At 43.3% G+C, this 18580-nt stretch overlaps 8 protein-coding genes across 8 annotated transcripts; 4 read left to right on the top strand and 4 right to left on the bottom strand.

Moving 5' to 3' along the window:
- Positions 1-1863: 1863 nt before the first annotated feature.
- On the top strand, positions 1864-3240 carry FA14DRAFT_169066 (uncharacterized protein; the record flags this gene model as incomplete). Its single annotated transcript, XM_025500182.1, has 2 exons — positions 1864-2800; positions 2822-3240. The coding sequence occupies 2 exons, from the start codon at positions 1864-1866 to the stop codon at positions 3145-3147; spliced, it is 1263 nt and encodes a 420-aa protein (XP_025352488.1). The 3' UTR covers positions 3148-3240.
- Positions 3220-3936, bottom strand: FA14DRAFT_182097 (uncharacterized protein; the record flags this gene model as incomplete). The annotated part of the gene is made up of 2 exons (XM_025501173.1): positions 3220-3777; positions 3853-3936. 2 exons carry the CDS (start codon positions 3934-3936, stop codon positions 3220-3222), a joined length of 642 nt encoding a protein of 213 aa, XP_025352487.1.
- Positions 3937-4148: 212 nt separating this feature from the next.
- Positions 4149-7444, top strand: FA14DRAFT_150467 (TPR-like protein; the record flags this gene model as incomplete). Its single annotated transcript, XM_025497436.1, has 3 exons — positions 4149-6420; positions 6487-7131; positions 7189-7444. The coding sequence occupies 3 exons, from the start codon at positions 4149-4151 to the stop codon at positions 7350-7352; spliced, it is 3081 nt and encodes a 1026-aa protein (XP_025352486.1). The 3' UTR covers positions 7353-7444.
- Positions 7386-8811, bottom strand: FA14DRAFT_162404 (uncharacterized protein). Its single transcript, XM_025499589.1, has 2 exons — positions 7554-8811; positions 7386-7479 (listed from the first exon to the last, which is right to left on the bottom strand). Exons 1-2 carry the CDS (start codon positions 8688-8690, stop codon positions 7453-7455), a joined length of 1164 nt encoding a protein of 387 aa, XP_025352485.1. The 5' UTR covers positions 8691-8811; the 3' UTR covers positions 7386-7452.
- A 207-nt stretch (positions 8812-9018) lies between these two features.
- FA14DRAFT_165832 (putative multicatalytic endopeptidase complex chain PRE1) lies at positions 9019-9670 on the top strand (the record flags this gene model as incomplete). The annotated part of the gene is made up of 2 exons (XM_025499980.1): positions 9019-9227; positions 9295-9670. The coding sequence occupies 2 exons, from the start codon at positions 9019-9021 to the stop codon at positions 9668-9670; spliced, it is 585 nt and encodes a 194-aa protein (XP_025352484.1).
- A 46-nt stretch (positions 9671-9716) lies between these two features.
- On the bottom strand, positions 9717-13058 carry FA14DRAFT_85672 (uncharacterized protein). Its single transcript, XM_025503002.1, has one exon. The coding sequence runs from the start codon at positions 12974-12976 to the stop codon at positions 9764-9766; it is 3213 nt and encodes a 1070-aa protein (XP_025352483.1). The 5' UTR covers positions 12977-13058; the 3' UTR covers positions 9717-9763.
- Positions 13059-13278: 220 nt separating this feature from the next.
- FA14DRAFT_162402 (putative KRR1-required for 40S ribosome biogenesis) lies at positions 13279-14655 on the top strand. Its single transcript, XM_025499588.1, has one exon. It carries the CDS (start codon positions 13346-13348, stop codon positions 14561-14563), a length of 1218 nt encoding a protein of 405 aa, XP_025352482.1. The 5' UTR covers positions 13279-13345; the 3' UTR covers positions 14564-14655.
- Positions 14656-15634: 979 nt separating this feature from the next.
- FA14DRAFT_126849 (uncharacterized protein) lies at positions 15635-17599 on the bottom strand (the record flags this gene model as incomplete). Its single annotated transcript, XM_025496764.1, has 1 exon — positions 15635-17599. A coding segment is annotated over one exon (1965 nt), but the record flags the coding sequence as incomplete, so codon positions are not given.
- Between the last annotated feature and the right edge of the window lie 981 nt (positions 17600-18580).

Genomic DNA, 18580 nt, shown 5'->3' with positions numbered 1-18580 from the left:
GGGATTATTAACGGACTGAAAATAATCTTAAACATATTGAAATTCTTACCGATAAATAAAGCAATCCTCTCGCAATGCTTCATTTAGGTGCGACTATAATTCGGCGTAAAAAGGGTACCATTATAGATGAAAGAAAGCATATATGAAATTGTAATCATACAACTTGTTCAGGTCTAGCATGGATCAGTAATCTGACAGCAATCTTTACCTGTACCGCATGATGAAGTATGGCATGCATCCACAGTGACTATATGAGCTGCAGGACATGCTGGCAAACATCGGCTAGATTATAAAGAAAAAACTTGTTCAGCAACAGATCATGATATATAGATGTATGTTGAAGTACACTCACTATGAAAGCTTGAAACAACCCGCCGCAGCTGGTGCTGGATTTGCATTCGAGACGATAGTCAAGCATGTAGCAAACAATGCAACGATGAAGAGTAATTGATTCAGATGATACATTATCGTTGATTGGTGATGATTGGTGTGGAAGGGTGATGGAGGATGATTAAGGTTGATGGAGGATGATTAGGGATGATAAGGATGATTAGGGGCGATGGAGGATGATTAGGGGTGAAACTTGAAAAGGTTTGGAGGCTTAGGGGTGAAAATGAAAAGCACTTTTGCGTGATTTTATTTCGGATCTAGCATGGATCGGTAAGTTGACAGCAATCTTGACCTGACCCGCATGATGAAGTATGGCATGCAGCCACAGTGACTATTTGTCTTGCAGGACATGCTGGCAAACATCGGCTAGATTATAAAGAAGAACTTGTTTAGCAACAGATCATGATATATAGATGTATGTTGAAGCACACTCACTATGTAAGTTTGAAACAAGCCGGAGCTGGTGCTGGTGCTGGAATTGCATTCGCAATGATAGTCAAGCATGTAGGAAACAATGCAACAATGAAGAGTGATTGATTCAGATGATACATTATCGTTGATTGGTGTTGATTGGTGACCAAAAGGTGAACCTTGAAAGCGTGGGGGGTTTAGGGGTAAAAATGAAAAGCACTTCTGTGTGATTTTATACTCTTTGAACAAATGGGTAAAAAATGGGTTTGCACTTTTGTGTAATTCTTTATTTGTTGAACAATAATTAGTAATATGAAATTATACTCTTTTGGGAGAGCGGAGCTGTGTGACTCCGTTCATTTTGCTAGACGGAACCGTGATATGTAGTGTACCTTTATTTCTGTTCTCATGACCTTTTCCGTTTCTTTTTCTTCTTTTCTTTCGGCCAATCAGATCGTCAAATAGAGGTAAGTCCGAAATGAAGAAACAATACCGGAGAAGGAAATCCGAACGTGCCTAGAAACGGGCCGTAAGGTAAATAAAGATGACCGCTGTAAAAAGTCAAAAATTCTTAAAGTACAGAAAAGAGCACGCTCAGGAAGGATCGAAGATAGGACTGCTTCTAAAAGTGATAAGTGCACGTCCAGGAGAATTTGTGTCAAAACTGCTGAGATGCATTACGTAAAGAGAGAAGCTCGATTACGAGCAGGGACCCGATACCATAAAAGATAGCCGCTTGCTTGTGTTTCCGACCTCTGGCGTATGATTGCGGCGGCGTTACGCATGCAAAGCAGGGCGGCGGCTTGGCAAAAACACAGCACAAAACAGATCACTGCCAAGGCTAGTCAGTCAGAGCAACTTTATCTTAGTGGTCAAGATAAATGGTACAGTGATGATGAGAACGAAGAAGAGGGCAGAGGGATTATATAATCTCCTCTCTAAATTATTAGACTAACGCGCCCGATGCTTTTAATTCTAGTTTTTTAAGTTTTAAGAACTTTATCAATAATTCTCCACAACTGATGGTCACCCCTGCTTACATCCATTCATTCACCAAGAAGGATGCCGTTCGGCCAGTTGGTCATCGGGTCACCGGGTGCAGGAAAGACGACATATTGTGATGGCCTACATCAATTCCTAACAGCATTAGGCCGACCAATCTCTATCGTAAACCTAGATCCGGCAAATGGGAAGCGGTTGCCGTACGAATGTGCGATCAATATTGCCGATTTGATTACCGTAAAAGATGTAATGAACGAAGAAGGATTAGGACCGAACGGAGCGATGCTGTATTGTATTGAATACCTAGAAGAAAATTTCGATTGGCTCGAGAAACGTTTGGATGCGTTAGGCGATGATGCTTATGTGGCTTTTGATTTACCGGGACAAGTTGAATTAAGTACGAATCATGGCAGTCTTCGAAGGATATTGGAAAGGCTACAGAAACGGGATTGGAGATTGGTTGCAGTGCATTTGTTGGACGCTTCACATATCACTGATGCTTCTCGATATGTTTCGCTGTTGTTGCTTTCCTTGCGTGCAATGCTGACGTTGGAACTACCGCATATAAACGTATTAAGCAAAGTGGATCTCCTCGGTGACGCAGCTGCACAGGTACGCCGGCGGAATCCAGGCTCAATCGGATCGGATGATGAATCAGATGACGATGCCGATAGCGAAGCGACAGATGAAGAGAAAGACAACACACTTGCGCCACAAGGAGGACTTCCGTTCAAGCTGGATTTTTATACAGACGTTCAAAATTTGGATTACCTTGTCGATCATCTAAATTCTTCTATGGGTCCACGTAGGACTGCAAAATTTGCCGAATTGAACGAAAAGATTTGTGAAATGATCGAAGAATTCGGATTGGTTCAATTTGAGACGCTGGCTGTGGAAGATAAACGAAGTATGATCCGTCTTCAGCATATATTGGATAAAGCGACGGGATATGTCTACATCGAACATCCTAATAGCAAGTCTTCCACCCAGAATAATGGTAAGATCACATCCCAGACAGGTGCAGAAGGACTCAGAGATGTTTCATTGCCCAGTCAAGAAGACCCATCTTTGGCTGCCTATGAACCAGGTTCTCGCAGAGGTACGGCAGCATCAGCAGCTGCATTATTCTCGGTTGCCGATAGAGGTGCGCCAACAGGATGGGAATCTGCATTGGACGTACATGAACGTTGGCTGGATCACAGAGAAGAATGGGATGAAATCGAAGAGAAAGAAAGGCTAGAATTACAACAAAGGTGGCAAGAGAGACAAGCACAAGAAGCAAAACAAAGTGAAGCTTTTGAAAAGGAAGCAATCAATTTGAAACCGATCAAAGAAAGATCATAATACAATCAATGTACACTATCATCAAACATGCTCATGTATAATACAATTTTGCGCACATCATATATGCTATTATTACAATTCAGCCATTTCGGCAGCAATATCTTCCATGCTTTCTTGAATACGTTCTCTTGCCTGATTGATCTGCTGGTTTGAGAATTGAATGGCATCATTCAAATCTCTTCCTTCCAATTTGGCTATTCTCTTAGTTTGATCTCTTTCAACGATCTTTCTCAATACTGAATTCTCATGATCTTGTACTTGACCAACCATTCGTGCAAGATCAGGTCTTTGCAGCGCCGTCCTCAGTTCTGTTTCAATCGTACGTGCTGAATGTGAACAATCCAACAAACCAGAAGTGACTAAAGAAAGAATCTTACTGAAAATCTCGTCAGTCATCGGAAGTGCGACAGAATGATAGTGATCATTATGTGATGCTGATGTTCCGTTTGAGCTATGCGAACCAGGTTGAGGACCGCATCGATGTGGTACTTGCTGTGTTTGAGAGGTGGATGTCGTTTCTTCCTCTTCATCAGCATCGTCTCTAGTTTCTGCATTTAAATTTGTTCTCTCGTAATGTTCTAGTGCTTCATCATATTCTTTCCAATGAGCAATCCTTCTTTCTTGTACTTCCTGTTGTCAAGGGAAAGGTGATGAGAATTGTTCAGTAATCGACAAAGAATTGGATATGTAATTTGATTGACTCACTTTGAAAGCTTTCAGTGCTTCAAGAGCACTCTGAGGACCAGCAGTGTTTTGATCTGTTGTATCTCTGGACTGTTCGACTGCCATGTTGTTCTTCTGATGATGGCTATAAGCATGACGTACAATCTTCGCACGGATGAGTAACACGCTTCTCCTTTTCTTTTGGTTCGGCCGTAAGCAAACGCGGGAAACGGACAACTTTCTATTTTTGTTGTTTTAAAATTTTAGAGTTTTGGTTGTGCTTCATTTCTTCTTGAAAACATCATTGCAACCATAATACGGCGAGACTGCTTGCAAATATGTCGTCCTTTGATATATCAGATGAATGGGGAATAATACTTGGACAAGAAGGAAGTACAAATCAGTTGGTAGCAGATGTAAGAGAAGGGAAATTCTTGGACGTCTTACGATCTCCTCAAGCTAGGCAGATATTAGCATTAGTTGCACAACAGAGACAAAATGAAGCTTTCACGCTCTACAAAGTACATTTGGAAAATGCCATCAGTAAAATAGATTCGATTGATGCTCTATGTATCGCAGTTGCTGCTCTACACGCTTTCATTCAGGCAAATTGGACAGGTCCCGACCTAGAGGAAGAATTGTTGAAACCCATACAACTTTTACGCAGAGCTTCACCTGACAGCTTCCCAGCAAGAAGTATGAACGATGACGAAGATCAAGGCAATAGCGATGGTAAACTTGAAACGGCTTTGCGCTCTGCTTCGCTCGATTATCTTACTTGGGCAGGGGAGCCGGCTTATCATCTTTGTGAATCGCCCTTCCTCTTGGTACTCGCTCTTCAAACTCTCAACGCTTTACCAAGCAGCTTACACTCAAGGGCTTTATGGAGGTTAAGAGCAAGTTCGATTTATTCTCGCGTGCTTGACAATCCGGTAGCACCGCCAGAGGATGTGATTGAAGAAGTGAGAGTGTTGAAAGAATACCTCACTACACAACGTGACGCAAGCAAAGATTCAGAAGAAGCACAAAGATGGAATAAGCTACTTGCAATCACCTTGATCGATGAAGGTTTGACGGTACAGCGCTCTGGGAAAGACCGCGAAGCCAATGAAAGATTCTTGGAAGCGGCAAGAGCAGATGGACTGCAATACGAAATCACAGGTGCACTGGGAAAACGAACGAAGTTCCAAAAAGAAGATAAAACAATTCTGGTATTACTAGCAAAGAGTGTGCGGGAGGATGAAGCAGAGAAGAAAGAGGCTGAAGATGGCGTAGAAGAGGAGGAAGCATATGATGCAGATCCAATAGAACTGAACGGCACTCCTTCTGGATGGAAGGCGACAGCCGATACAAATAGTGCTACGAATATGCCTTCCGAGATGTTGCATAATGATGATACGTTGCTCGAACGAACAAGATTCACATCAACAACGAACAATGCAAATGCAGACTCAAACGGTACAACGAATTCCGTATTCACACAAGACGATATCACAAACCCAAGCATTCTAGATCCTCTCGATTCGTGCATATTATTAGGATTATGCTTGAACATTCACAACGCTTCTCCCGAGAATGGATTGACAGCATCACAAATGTCTGCTTTCGTGCAGCGTGTACTTGCACATGCACGTAATTGGAGTGTTCATACGATGGGATTGCTATTGCGTAGCCGATTGGAAGCAGATCGAACAAGAACGGTTCAAAGGAGTACGTTGCAATTGCAAGCATTGTTGGATCAAATGCCAACTTCCGATTCGAGTGTTGTGGAAAGATTGCAACTGGTTCACGAACTGGAACTTCCATCAAAATGGGAGATGCAAGCTGAATTGGCAAGAAGGTATGCTGCTCTGGGAGTGTTGAGAAGTGCATTGGAAATTTTTGAAAGAGTTGAATTATGGCAAGAAGTTGTTCAATGTTGGGGTGCATTGGGAAGACAAGATAAAGGAATTGAGGTTCTACGTGATCTTTTGCAAGGCACGAAAGACGAATCGGATCATGTGATCTCGGCAAAGAAAGATCGTTCACAACACGTACAAGTTCAACTAAATTCTGCACGTCAAGCAAAACTTTGGTGTCTGTTGGGTGATTTGGAAGTTGAGAAGGCGACTGAACATTATACACAAGCATGGAATGTCTCATCCAAACGATCAGCAAGGGCTGCACGATCGTTGGGAGCAGTTGCATTTGCTGCCAGCGACTTTGCCAAAGCGACAACATGGTTACGTAGAGCATTAAAGATTCAACCACTTTATGCACGTACATGGTTCACTCTTGGTTGTGTGTATATGCGTTTAGATACGATTGCCGGTTATATTGAAGCAGCAAGATGCTTTAGAAGATGTACGGCTTTGGATGATGAAGATGCAGAAAGTTGGAATAATTTAGCAAGTTGCTATTTGCGTCTATCACAACAAAGCGAAGGTGTTTTGCGTGAAGCACAAATGGCCGAACATGCCGATGCAGTAACCGATCAAAGAGCGGTTTTGTCTGGAATCGAAGAGGAAGATGAGGATGATCGCAGTCAAAGCGATTCGGACAGTTTGCATAGCCGTGATTCGGGAGTTGCCGTTCAAAGTGATACAGAAAGTGAAGCGGAAACTGAAATGGGTGACGATGATGATAGCAGACTACGTCGACAAATGCAACGCAGCACATTATCAGCAATTGGAGGAGGTGGTAGTGGACAGGGTGCATTCGATGTCAAATTGCTGGCACATCGTGCATTGGGAAAATCACTTCGATTCGCACATGACGATTGGCGTGTTTGGAACAATTACATGATCGTAAGCGTTGATTGCGGTTTGATGGCAGATGCTGTTCGTTCTTTGGTACGAGTGGTGGAATTACGTTCTGTTTCTCGTGTACTGCCAGGCTCAGATCCAACTTCTTCTTCTAGCATTGCTGAATCTGTTGACATTGCTGTGGTGAACAGAATTGTCGATGCTGTAATTCGAGCTCCAAGCAGCGAACAAGATGCACTCGTTGAACATGAAGATACATCATCAACAAACGTACAAGCACCCGTCTCAAAACAAGCCAATCATAATCCAAACGAAGGTCATGGCTTATGGCCGACAGTTCGTAGCCTGTTCGAGAATACTTTATTGCCCAAAATTTCCGATATGCCAGATCTTTGGAGAGCGTATGCCCGTCTTTTGTTCTGGCGTGGAAGATTACGTTCAGCCTTGGACGCACATCTGACTGCATGGCGAACGTCATACGGAGCTGAAGGCTGTGACTTGACATCACAAACAATTTTCGTTCAAGCTGTTGAGGCATTGACGGAACTATGTGAATTATTGGAAAACTTTGGTCATCGTGAAGTAGCAATTGATGAAGCAACCGAAACCGACCTGGATGTCGATACGGCAAAAGCAAGTCCAACTGCGAAACGTGAACCAGCGATGGAAAATTGGCAATTCAGAGCACGAAGTCTTGTTCGTACGTTCATGGGACGAACACGAGATGCGTTCGAAAGTGATCCGTCGTGGGACAGATTGCAGGAATTGCGTGATTCGCTTTCGCCAAGTCGTGGATAGAATAATCTCAAAAGCGAAAAAAATACAATTGTACAACATTGGCTTTCTAACCAACCATGTAATAATACATCTGGGTATGTTATGGATATAGTACACTCATCTACTTTGATACGATATCTGCGAGGTTCTGTGAAGGTAAAGAAGCAGTGAGGGTATGGTCAGATTAAATGTGCTATGACTTGAATTGTATTTCCTACTTACCTCTACGTCTTCTACCTCACCAATTCGTGTATTGTCGCCTGCTTCAGTCTGATCGTGTACACCACTTGTGTACGTTGTTCGTCGTCTTTTCGGTCCAGCGGTTGCGTACATAGAAGCATCTTTGGAGGGAGAAGCGAAGAAGAAAGAAGCAACGGTATGATCTGGATTCTCATTGCCTCTCGTTTGAACTAATTTGATGATACGATCCATCTCCCAATTAATGTATGCTTCTCTTCCGCGCTCCCATGCGCTTTTGTCCTTCTCTGAAGCACCGCTAGCATCTATCACCGCTTTCTTCTCCCTGTCGTTCATCGTTCCTGCTCTGTCTGCATTGATCAGGCTTGGTCCCAGGGGATTGGTGCTTGATAGATGGTCGAGAGCGTCCATAAGACCTTGTGCGTCATATCGAAGCTTTTTGGCCAGTTGTGGTGTACTTGTATCAAGTGCCACTCCAGAGTCATCGATCATAAATGCAAATGTATCAGCAACCTTGTTTGTTCGAGCCAAATTTTGATCGGCTACCAGATTCGCTATACGGAGGGCGTGCCTGGTCTTCCTCGCCTTCTCCAGCTTTTGTTGCATTTCCGTCTCTCTTCTCTCTAACTCCATGCATTCTTCTTGTGCCGACAATGCATCTCCCTCTGCTACCCTTTCTTCTGCTGTACGCAGGTCAAGATCTCGATGATGCTTCAGCGTGATAGCCTGCGCTTGGCTAGGCTTGATACCAAACACAGTCTTTAAGCAATAAAGCTCCAAAGAATCAAACACATGATCCAATGCATTCTCCATCAATGTCAAAACGCCATGAACACCTCTTTCAGCCGCTGCATCAATTTGAGTTGCAGTCATTTTTGCTAAAGTGGAATTGGTCGAGGAACCCTTTTCCCGTTTACTTGCATCACTCTTTGCTTCTTTTTCCTTTTTGATCGCTTTCTTTACACTTGCTTTGAGCTGCTTCTTGGCAAATTCTTCGAATTGACCTCCGATCGAATAAAGATGTTCATTTGCAGCGTATACCAATGCATCAACAAATACACGAGGATTGAAACCGAAATGTTCTGTGAGTAATTCTGAATTAGAATCTGTTGATGGCTCATCATCTTGTGCTCTTCTTGCTGTCATCGCACTTGATGTCATCTTGACCGATTCAAGAATGCCATTGATGTGGTGTTGAGGGAAGTACAACACTTTGATTTTGTGTTGCTTTCCCACTCATTTACGCGTGTGCCTGAAGTTGTCCCCACGCTTGAATTTGAATGCCTCGCGCCTCTCACGTGTGTTTTCCATTAACAATGGAGAAAACCAGGCTTTTAGCTTTTGAGTGCACAGACGTTGCAATCCAGACGCGCGGCTGTTGGGCGGTGTGTTGAACAAGGGAAGTGCAGGCATTACGACGACTTAAAGCCAAGTGCTACTTTCAATCTTATCAATCTTCCATCACACAAGGTCAACAGTCATATCAATCATGGAGTGCTCATTCGGAATCACAGGGAAGGGTTATACGATCATTGCATCGGATTGCAATGCTGCAAGAAGTATTGTAAAGATGAAAGGCGATGAAGATAAGATGAGAGTCTTGTCTAAACATTTGGTAATGGCATACAATGGTGAAGCAGGAGATACATTGCAATTCTCCGAATACGTAGAGAGAAATTTACGTCTATATGAAATCAGGTAAGTGCACAGAGATTATGGTGCTAGAAAGATCGACGCAAATATTGACTTCTTTCCTCTCCTCCAGAAACCACGTCGAGCTACGTCCAAAGGCAGCAGGAAGTTGGATCCGTGCCCAAGTTGCCGAATCACTACGATCAAGAAAGCCATACCAAGTCAATTTGCTATTAGGAGGATTTGATGTACCGTCTTCTAGTCCAGCACTTTTCTGGCTCGATTATCTTGGCACATTGGCAAGCGTTCCATATGCCGCCCATGGATACGGAGCACATTTCACAATGGGAACTTTGGATCGTTATCATCGTCCGGATATGTCAGAACAAGAAGGTTTGGAATTATTGAAAAGGTGTATTGATGAACTCAAGAAACGTTTCATCGTTGATTTGGGAACATGGAAAGTTCGAGTGATTGACAGACAAGGCATTCGCGAAATTCAACTGTAAAATTAGACCATTAATCATACTCTAGACCGTGTTTATACAGCAATGACATAGGTACAGAAAAATAGCTCGAGAAGGAATATGGCAGAATACCATTTAAACATCGATGCCCTTCACATCGTCCAATCCAACACCAACAGGTAAGAATAAGTCATCCTCTAAATCAGCTACATCGTGTTCGACCTTTTCCAATTGTTTGACTGCTTCGCGTTTTTCGGTAATGTTCATGCGAAGTTGCATTCTTTGCCAACGTTTACCGTTCAAATGTTCGTCATGCCAATATCTAAATGCAGAACGAACTTCTCTTGGTACGATTGAAGGGAAAGTGAGAACGTGAATGGGTGCAGTCATGATTGTCGATCCACGTTGTTGAGCGATATGGCGTGATAATACTGAAGCTGCCTCAATCATTGCTCCGATTGCGTTTCTGTGCGATCTTGCATCAGGTCCGATTAAGATGTAAAGTTCCATCGGTAGTTGTAGCAGATATACTCCATCACGTTTAATATCCAAAGCTGAGAAAGGCGTTTGCTCCGTCACTTTGGCAATAGATCCCTGCACTTGAAGGTTATACAGTCTATTGGCCAATTGATCTTCACGTAGAAGAGGCAAGAATTGATGATGCCAAGCATTACTGTATGCTGTTGCACGATCGAAGCAAGTCCAGAACAATTCATCTTCACTTCCTTCTTCATACTGTGCAATCTTTTTTGCTTGCGGAGAGAGTGCCTTTGCATACTGTAAAGCACCTTCACGGATCGCAGGAACGGACCCCATCCCATGCCAAACGAATACATCTCCCATCAATTCGACAATGACGCTAAGAGATGAGCACAAGCTGCTTGTCAGGGAATCCACTTGATCGATAAACAAGCCACCTTGTACGCCTCGAACTTGGAACGTTGTCGTATTTGAATCGCTGTTGTCACGACCAGTGTTTCTACTTCCTTCTTTCGTGATCAAAGTGCCACCCAATACCTGTGCCAATTCCAAGCTTTCCCTTCCTTGTCTTGCATCAATCACTGGAACACGATTCTGCTGAGCGATTTCCATCAATTTGCGTGCTTCAGCTCCTTGTGAGCCAGTAACGATTGGTGACAATCGTCCAACACGGGCATACACGTTTGTAGTGATGATTGCGCTCATGGCCGAATCTTTGAATCGATGTGTGATCACTTGTGTTTCCGTCTCGTACAACGTAGCAGCATCTTGACCTTTCAAGCTTGTTGTAGATCCATTCGAACCGATCAAAGCCACCTCTAAACTGACCAATTTGCGATTCAGAGGATTAGCACGAACGATTGGTGGTGCAGAATGAAGAAGAGCAGAGTGATCCACTTTTGTCCACTCGCTACGACTTCGAGCAATCTTTAATGTTCCACTCGGTCGAACGTGCTGTTTAGATCCAACAGATGCTTTCGAGCTTGTTGGCGGTGGCGTCTTGACCGATCGTCCTTCCAGTAAAGCTTCTAGTGCGGCTGTTGAATCGGCGATCTTTGCAGCAGAGTCTGGTCCAGATGCAGAGTCTTCTCTCCTGATTTGCGGCTTTCGTTCATGTATATTGCTTGTTTGAAGATGCAAATCTTCCTTTTTCGGTGAAGGTTCATGTTGCGGGGTGACAATGGACGAAGTTGCATATTGTGGAGCGGGAGCGCTCGATCTTGTCGTTGTACTTGCACTGAATGCCTTCTTTGGTCTCGCACGACCAGCAGTGAGCGATTGGAGTGGCTTACTCACTTCTCCATCATCATCTTTCTCTTCGGTCATCTTTCGTGCAGCGAAAGGGCTAGCAGCAGATCCCATGCCAGGCAATCGAACAGGCTGTGCAAACGCAGCTGCTTCCTCTTCGGGAGTCTTTCGATTGACAGCATACAGGTTACGAGGTGCACCGCTGCCTCCGTGTTGACCACCGAGACCGGGCAATGCATTGCTCATCCTACCAGGAATCGGCAAGGAACGGGCTTGTTGCGGAGCATTGATTTGGTTAGCACCAGCGCTCCAGAAAGCTTTTGCACTTTGAGCAGATCCTTCTTCCGCTGCTGGTGATCGGTGGCCAGGGGAAGAAGCTCCACTTTCCTGTTGACCACGCTCTTGTGCTTCTCTTACTCTTTGTTCTACCATTCTCTTGGATCGTAAACGTGTCAAACTTTCGGTTGGCTGTCTTTCGTTGTTTTGTTGAGTTGCCATGAATGCAGGGGACATATTTGGCTCCTGTGGAAGAGAAGGCGAGACTGCAGGACTGTGTTGTGAGACAGGAGGAAAACGTGAAAGTGCATCTGCAGTAGGAGAATGAACGATCGAACCAGGTGAAAGAGCACTGGAGCCTGCTTTTGATTGTGAGGCGCTCTTTAAGGGTGCATCCAAAGTCTTTGCATCATGAAGGTCTTGAGGCTTGAATGGACTAGTAGAAGCATCATGTAGTCGGGGTGAGACGAGATCTTGACCTTGAGTTTTGACATTCTCCGTTTGTGTGCTGTTGGGAATGCGAACAGGTGATAATGGTTTCGTTTCTGTTGGTTGTGGTTCAGCTGGTGACGTGTACGAGAATCTCTTCACCTCGCTCTCTGCCAATTTGACGGGACTTGGTGATCGTGCTTGAGGTGCAACTCCGGCGCTTCCAGTCTTGCTGGCCGCTCTTGCTTCCAAAAAGTTTGCCAAAGGAGATGCGCCCATACCCGATGCCGAACTTGTGTTTTGACCAGGAATTGGCCTTCCTGACGCTAACCCTGGTAATGCATGTCTAGATGTATCAATCAAATCGGCTTCTGGAGGAGCATTGCGACCGTCTCCAGCCAGCTTTCCAAGTCTAGGACCACTTGCTTTTCCTCCCATGAATGAAGCCAATGAGACCGATTGACCTTGTGTACCTGCTTTGGCAACACCGGTTGGACCTGAAGCACCTCCATAGCGATCCAAAAGAGAATTCGATTTTGGCTGCATGACAGGAGATGATTGCATAGAGGGGGAAGCGATTGATCTTTCAAGGGTTGGTGATTTTATACCCCTTTCTCCCAATAATTTCCTCAATGTTTCTTCGCCTGATAAGGAAGATGATGGATTGGCTGGAGAAGGTGATTCTGAAGCTGATAATTGCGGTGATTGACGGCTACTTGAACTTAATGAGCCACCTCCGCTTAATTGATTTCTTCTCCTTAATCTTTCTTCGCGTGCTCGGCGTACTTCTTCTTCTAATTCATCAGCAGTTGAACCGGAATTTCCTCCTCCTCCTTCCGCTCCGACGCCAAAAGCGGAACGATGGTTGCCTACGCCGCTTCCACCAGTCACATTTGGAGATAGTGCAGTACTCATCTTGATTGATTTGAGATTGATCAAATGCAAGTCAGCGACTCCACCTCGCCCTGAAAGGATGATGATGATGATAGCAGCATGTACTCACACATCAAGGCGGAGCAAGCGTGCATCAATCAATTAACACTCAACACTCCCACCCACACACATAAGCACGCCACGACTTCTTGCCTGTGTGTTCCTGAATTCAATTCGGCCTTTAGGGGTGCCGGCGCGTATATGCATATGAATTCAGACAACACACGCTTAGAGTTCACGTGCAAAGGATTTTTTGGAATTTTTGTGGACAATTTATAATGTACCTTGGATTCGGAGGAGGCGTATTTGACATGCATTTCCATCATCACCTCTTTGGCTTTCCTACCAAAAATGTCTTCTGTGAAGAGCGGGAGAAAGGCAAACGCTGAAGAGGCCTCAACTGATGTGGCAGAAGGATCATCTGATGCACAAGCCGTAAACAAGAATAAACGATTCAGAAAGGAGAAACCATGGGACACAGATGATATTAATCATTGGGAAGTGGTAAAGATTGGTCAAGAGGACAATGTGAAACCATTCACAGAAGAAAGTTCTTTCGCTACTTTGTTTCCTAAATATCGTGAAGGATACTTGAAATCCATTTGGGAATTGGTGACAAAGGCATTGGAGAAGCATGGAATTGGATGTACACTGGATTTGGTAGAAGGAAGTATGACTGTACGTACCACACGTAAAGCATACGATCCATATATCGTCTTCAAAGCACGCGATATGATCAAATTGCTCAGCAGAAGTGTTCCTTACAATCAAGCTGTTCGCATCTTGGAGGATGATGTGACCAGTGATGTGATCAAGATTGGTGGGTTAGTGCGTAATAAGGAACGATTTGTCAAAAGAAGACAAAGAATTATCGGTCCCAATGGAAGTACCCTGAAAGCAATCGAACTTCTTACAGGCTGCTATGTTTTGGTTCAAGGAAATACAGTCAGCTGTATGGGAGGCTATAAAGGATTGAAGGAAGTACGACGGATCATCATCGATTGCATGAAGAACATTCATCCGATCTATCATATCAAAGAATTAATGATCAAACGAGAACTGGCCAAAGATCCAGCATTGGCAGAAGAGAACTGGGAAAGATTCTTGCCCAAATTCAAGAAACGTAACATCAAGAGCAAGAAGCCGACTGTCGATACAAATGCTACTTCTGGAGCAAATGCAACCCCACTTGCCAGCGACGCAGCCAACACAGCCGAGGAGAAGAAGCAAAAACCAAAGAAGAAAGTCTACACTCCTTTCCCACCTGCACAACAACCTAGTAAGATTGATCTGCAAATCGAAAGTGGTGAATATTTCCTCAAACCACGTGAAAAGAAGGCAAAAGAGATTCAAGAACGTGAACAAAGACAAGAAGAACATAAAGTTCGAAAGGATAAAGAACGTGAACAAGCTTATGTTGCACCCAAGGAAGATGGAGAGAAGGAGTCCAAAAAGAAGCGTAAGCGTGATGCAGCCGCTGAAGATGGTGATACAAGCACTGGCAAGAAGGAGAAAAAGGACAAGAAAGACAAGAAGGAGAAGAAAGATAAGAAGTCATCCAAAGAATGATTGCCATTGCTTTGTCAGACAAGGTATCGCAATCGTCGTGTACAAATTGTATTATAAATTCCATCATATATCAAATTCAGTTTTCAGAGCGATACGATCCTTGAGCGATTGACACTGCTGAGCCATTAAGTGTGATGAGTAAATTTGGAAGCTATGAACACTTGAACGAACGAAAGAGAACGAAACTATATTTTATGAATCAAGATTAATTGAGTATCGGGTGTATTATACAGTAAACATACAACAAGTTCCAAATTTACAACTCTAAAAAGCCACGCCTGAAGTGCCACCCAGATCTGATGATTTCGAATGTCGACGTAAAGGTGCATCTTGAACATTCACATCATCATGAATACCAAAAGTAGCTCTGGTGATTTTGTTATGCTTTGCCCCGTCAAAGATGACTGCACCTTTGGCATCATGACTGCTTGAAGAGTTCACATAGGTATCATACGTTGGAGAACATTCTGAAGGAAAAGTAGGTGAACGCTGGACCAGCTTCGCTGATTTCTTGTATGGTAACACTTCACCATAAACCTGATATGAAGAATTTTTGCTCTTTTCGTCCTCACTTAGGATCCGTGGAACACCTTTGTACCCGATTCCAGCCATTATTGAACCATGCTTTGAACGATCGAATGTATAACGAGGAGATTGACGTTGATCTGTACAAGTGATTCTACTACTGTTCATAGAATGTTCTGAGCCGGTCAAGATTTCAATCGGATAAGATGGAATCGTTCTTGTATTGGATGAAGCACCTGATGCTTTTGCATGAGATTTGATGAACCTATCATACCGCTCACGTTCATCTGTCAATTCCCTTTGTGAGTGCAATGATACAACATCTGGCAATAAAGGTTGCGAAATGCTTTGATGACCACGATTGGTGTAATAAGCTAAAGTGCTATCATGACCAGTTTGTTGTTTTGGAAGTGAATTTGCCACGACTGGATCTGACTCGCTTGGTGTAGAGAAATGACTTCTTTCTTGGTTGATGCTCTTGTTAGTCATCGACATGGAAATGCCACGAGGTCTTGACTTGCACAACGAACGAATATCCGTTTTACCATGAAATATTGCAAAGATTGTCCCAATGATCAACAAGATGAGGTAAAACACAATCAGGATGATAAACATCGTCCTTTGTTTTCGTAAGTGATTCAGATATGCGTCCGCAATTGACCCTAGCAACCCCGGCTGTGAATCATCTTCTCCAGCAAATTCCTTTTGCGCAGGTTGTAATGCTTCTTGAACGGTGGAATTGCTCAACATCAGCATGGTATCGTTTACGAGTGGAAATGTGACATGCGCATTATCATGTATCCATGTTAATGCTTTCTCGATTCCCGCAACCTTTTGACCAATGATACAACCAATGAACGTTTGTACAGGTGTGAATAAGGGCGTATTAGCAAATGTCACATTGACAACTTCTGCAATTCCATCCATGAATTGATTTAAAGTTGAATTCATCGTTGAAGTTGTCGTATTGACCCATGTGAGTAAACCATTGTTCAATTCATTTTGTGCATCTAAAATGATTGCATTTGATCGATTTGCAAAATCTTTCGAAATGTTTTGTAAATGATCATTGACGGCTTGTTGTAATTGAGCAGCATTATCGTCTAACATTGCCAGCGTTTCACCTTTGACTTGCTTCTCTCCTAGTTTGATAGCAGCCATTTGAATCAGAACGCCAAACAAACCTACAATACCCATGGCTAAAATCGCCAATGGGAAAGGATGCGTTATCCATGCAAGCCACCAACGTAATCGGTTAATGCCATCTGTAGTTCGAATTCCGACTCTATGTGCTCTTGGCAAAAAGATGCTTGCTAAAAAAGCATGTTGTGATAATTGCAAGAATGACATCATTTTGAACAAACTTGCTTGATCTTCGGACATTGCAGCCAAAGAAGAATCTTTTTCATCATGCCCAGCTTTGAAAGCAGTAATTGTTCGTTCGACATGTTTTCTTAGGCTTCTAAATTCCCACCATTGCCAAAGCATATAAAATGCAATCACCAATAGAGCCAAGATGACCAAGATTCCTATTCCAACGTTTGCTGCATGATGAACTTTACTTGCAAGAGTATCGATTGGAGTTAAATCCATCGAATCTTGACAGAAGGTCAACTGAGTTTGCGCAGGAATTGGTAACACAGAACGATCAAATTCGTATTGTGCAAGTGTTGAATTGACCTCTGTTTTCATTTTCTCAAATGGTACTTGAATCAGACCGTCAATCTTTGCTTTTAGATCATCTAGTGTTGGAAGTGAACTGTTCAATTTGCGTAACCCGCCATCGATTTCGCTGGGTAATCGAATGTTTTGTAATGCACTCAAATCGGGTATAGGTACTTGTGGTATGGTGAATGATTTGTGAAACAATTTGGCAAAATCGTTCAAAGCACCCAATGAAGCTCGAAGGGAAGAATTGATGGCGTTGATGGAACCTTGAATAGAAACACTAATTGCCTTTGCTGCATCGTTCACTGCACCCGACATAGCATCCACGGCAGAGATGAGCAGCGCTAGAGAGCCTCTGACCAAGAGTTGAATGAAGCACAAAAGTAAGCTCTTGTACATATTCACCATGAAAGTCAAGATCTTCTCGATTGCTGTCATTGCCAGTAACAGTACCCGTGCAAGACCATGAACGGTATTTTCGATTGCTTCACTCGTTTGTTCATTGAAATTTTGTGCAAAGTAATATGGCATACTTGCAAGAGTGCTTGCTGCTTTTTGTGTAGCCACACAGGCTGACATGAGTTGATCCTTTGTTTCGTTTGCCCGCTTATTTGCATCAGAAGAGGATGACAAGACTCCAACGCCAACAAACAAAAGTGATGCCAAAGCAGGTGTGAAAACGCTCAGAAATAATCTTGATCGTAACCCTAGCCAAGGTAAGACGAATCCTTCGCCATTCCTTATAACTCTTCCACCATTTTGACCTGAACTAGCTGAAGAGCTTCGAATGCTGGCTATATAACTTGGAGGTGGCCTCTCATTTTGACCATGACACCAAGCCATTCTTGTTTGACGATGAGAAAGATTGCGGGATGGTAGTTATTGTGATAAGGTATGTCCAACAAAAGAAGTCATTGTTTGTTAACAGTTTCAATCATTTTCGGTATCCGTTTCTAAATCATCGTCATTTGGAAGTCGGAAAGCAAAAGAGATGACAAATGTAATTTGAGACAAGATAACTTTTTACAATCTCAGATTGAAAACAAAAGAAAATTCATTTTTAAAAGACAACAAAGGCGAATGAAAAGATGAAAAAACGCCCATGGCGAAACAAAGGAATTGCCAAACGGATTAAAGCGCCGCACAAAAGTTGAGCTTGAAGAGAGAACAAAGGTGGGCGTAGTAATGTATACAGCTCGGATTCATAGGCTCAAGCGGTGTACGCGTATTAAGAGCCCTTTGTTCGTGACAAACAGCATTCACACTCATGACCGGCGCCGAACGGCCAAGAGCAGCCGTTGGCTATTTGTTAAGCTTTGATAATTGGTCATGCTTGAACAATAAAAGTGGCTTATTCATCATATCCGCTTTACACCGGCTCCTGTTTGACTGATTGAATAAGGAGCCATGTAAGTGATGAAGGGAGATCGTCAGGTTCGAATAATAAACACGCGCTGCGCTTTCACTGTATGCTGCTGCTGCGTGTGTGCATTGGTAATCTTTCGGCTTGTCAAATTTACAGCACTGCATCTGTCTGCGGTACTTTTGTGGAAAGGCAAAAACAGCGCTATTGTGATTCAATCCTTTCTTCCTTCTCATCGACCTCTTCACTTTTCTCTCTTTTGCCTGAATTACCTTTTAGGCCGTCTTCATTTGGACAAGCCGTTCGAGGAAAAATACACATCATACAAAGGGAGAATATTAGATGCGTCATTCTTATGGAATGAACAATATGGCGTCATGATGATATCGGTGCTCCGAAACAACTATCAGTAAGAGAGAGAAGAAACCAAAGGCAAATACACAGCCATACACGAGCAACAA

The sequence above is a fragment of the Meira miltonrushii genome, assembly GCF_003144205.1.
Source record: "Meira miltonrushii strain MCA 3882 unplaced genomic scaffold FA14scaffold_5, whole genome shotgun sequence".
NCBI classification, from domain to species: Eukaryota; Fungi; Basidiomycota; class Exobasidiomycetes; order Exobasidiales; family Brachybasidiaceae; genus Meira; species Meira miltonrushii.
Note: the sequence above shows the minus strand (reverse complement) of the source record. Positions and strands in the feature narration are given on the sequence as shown.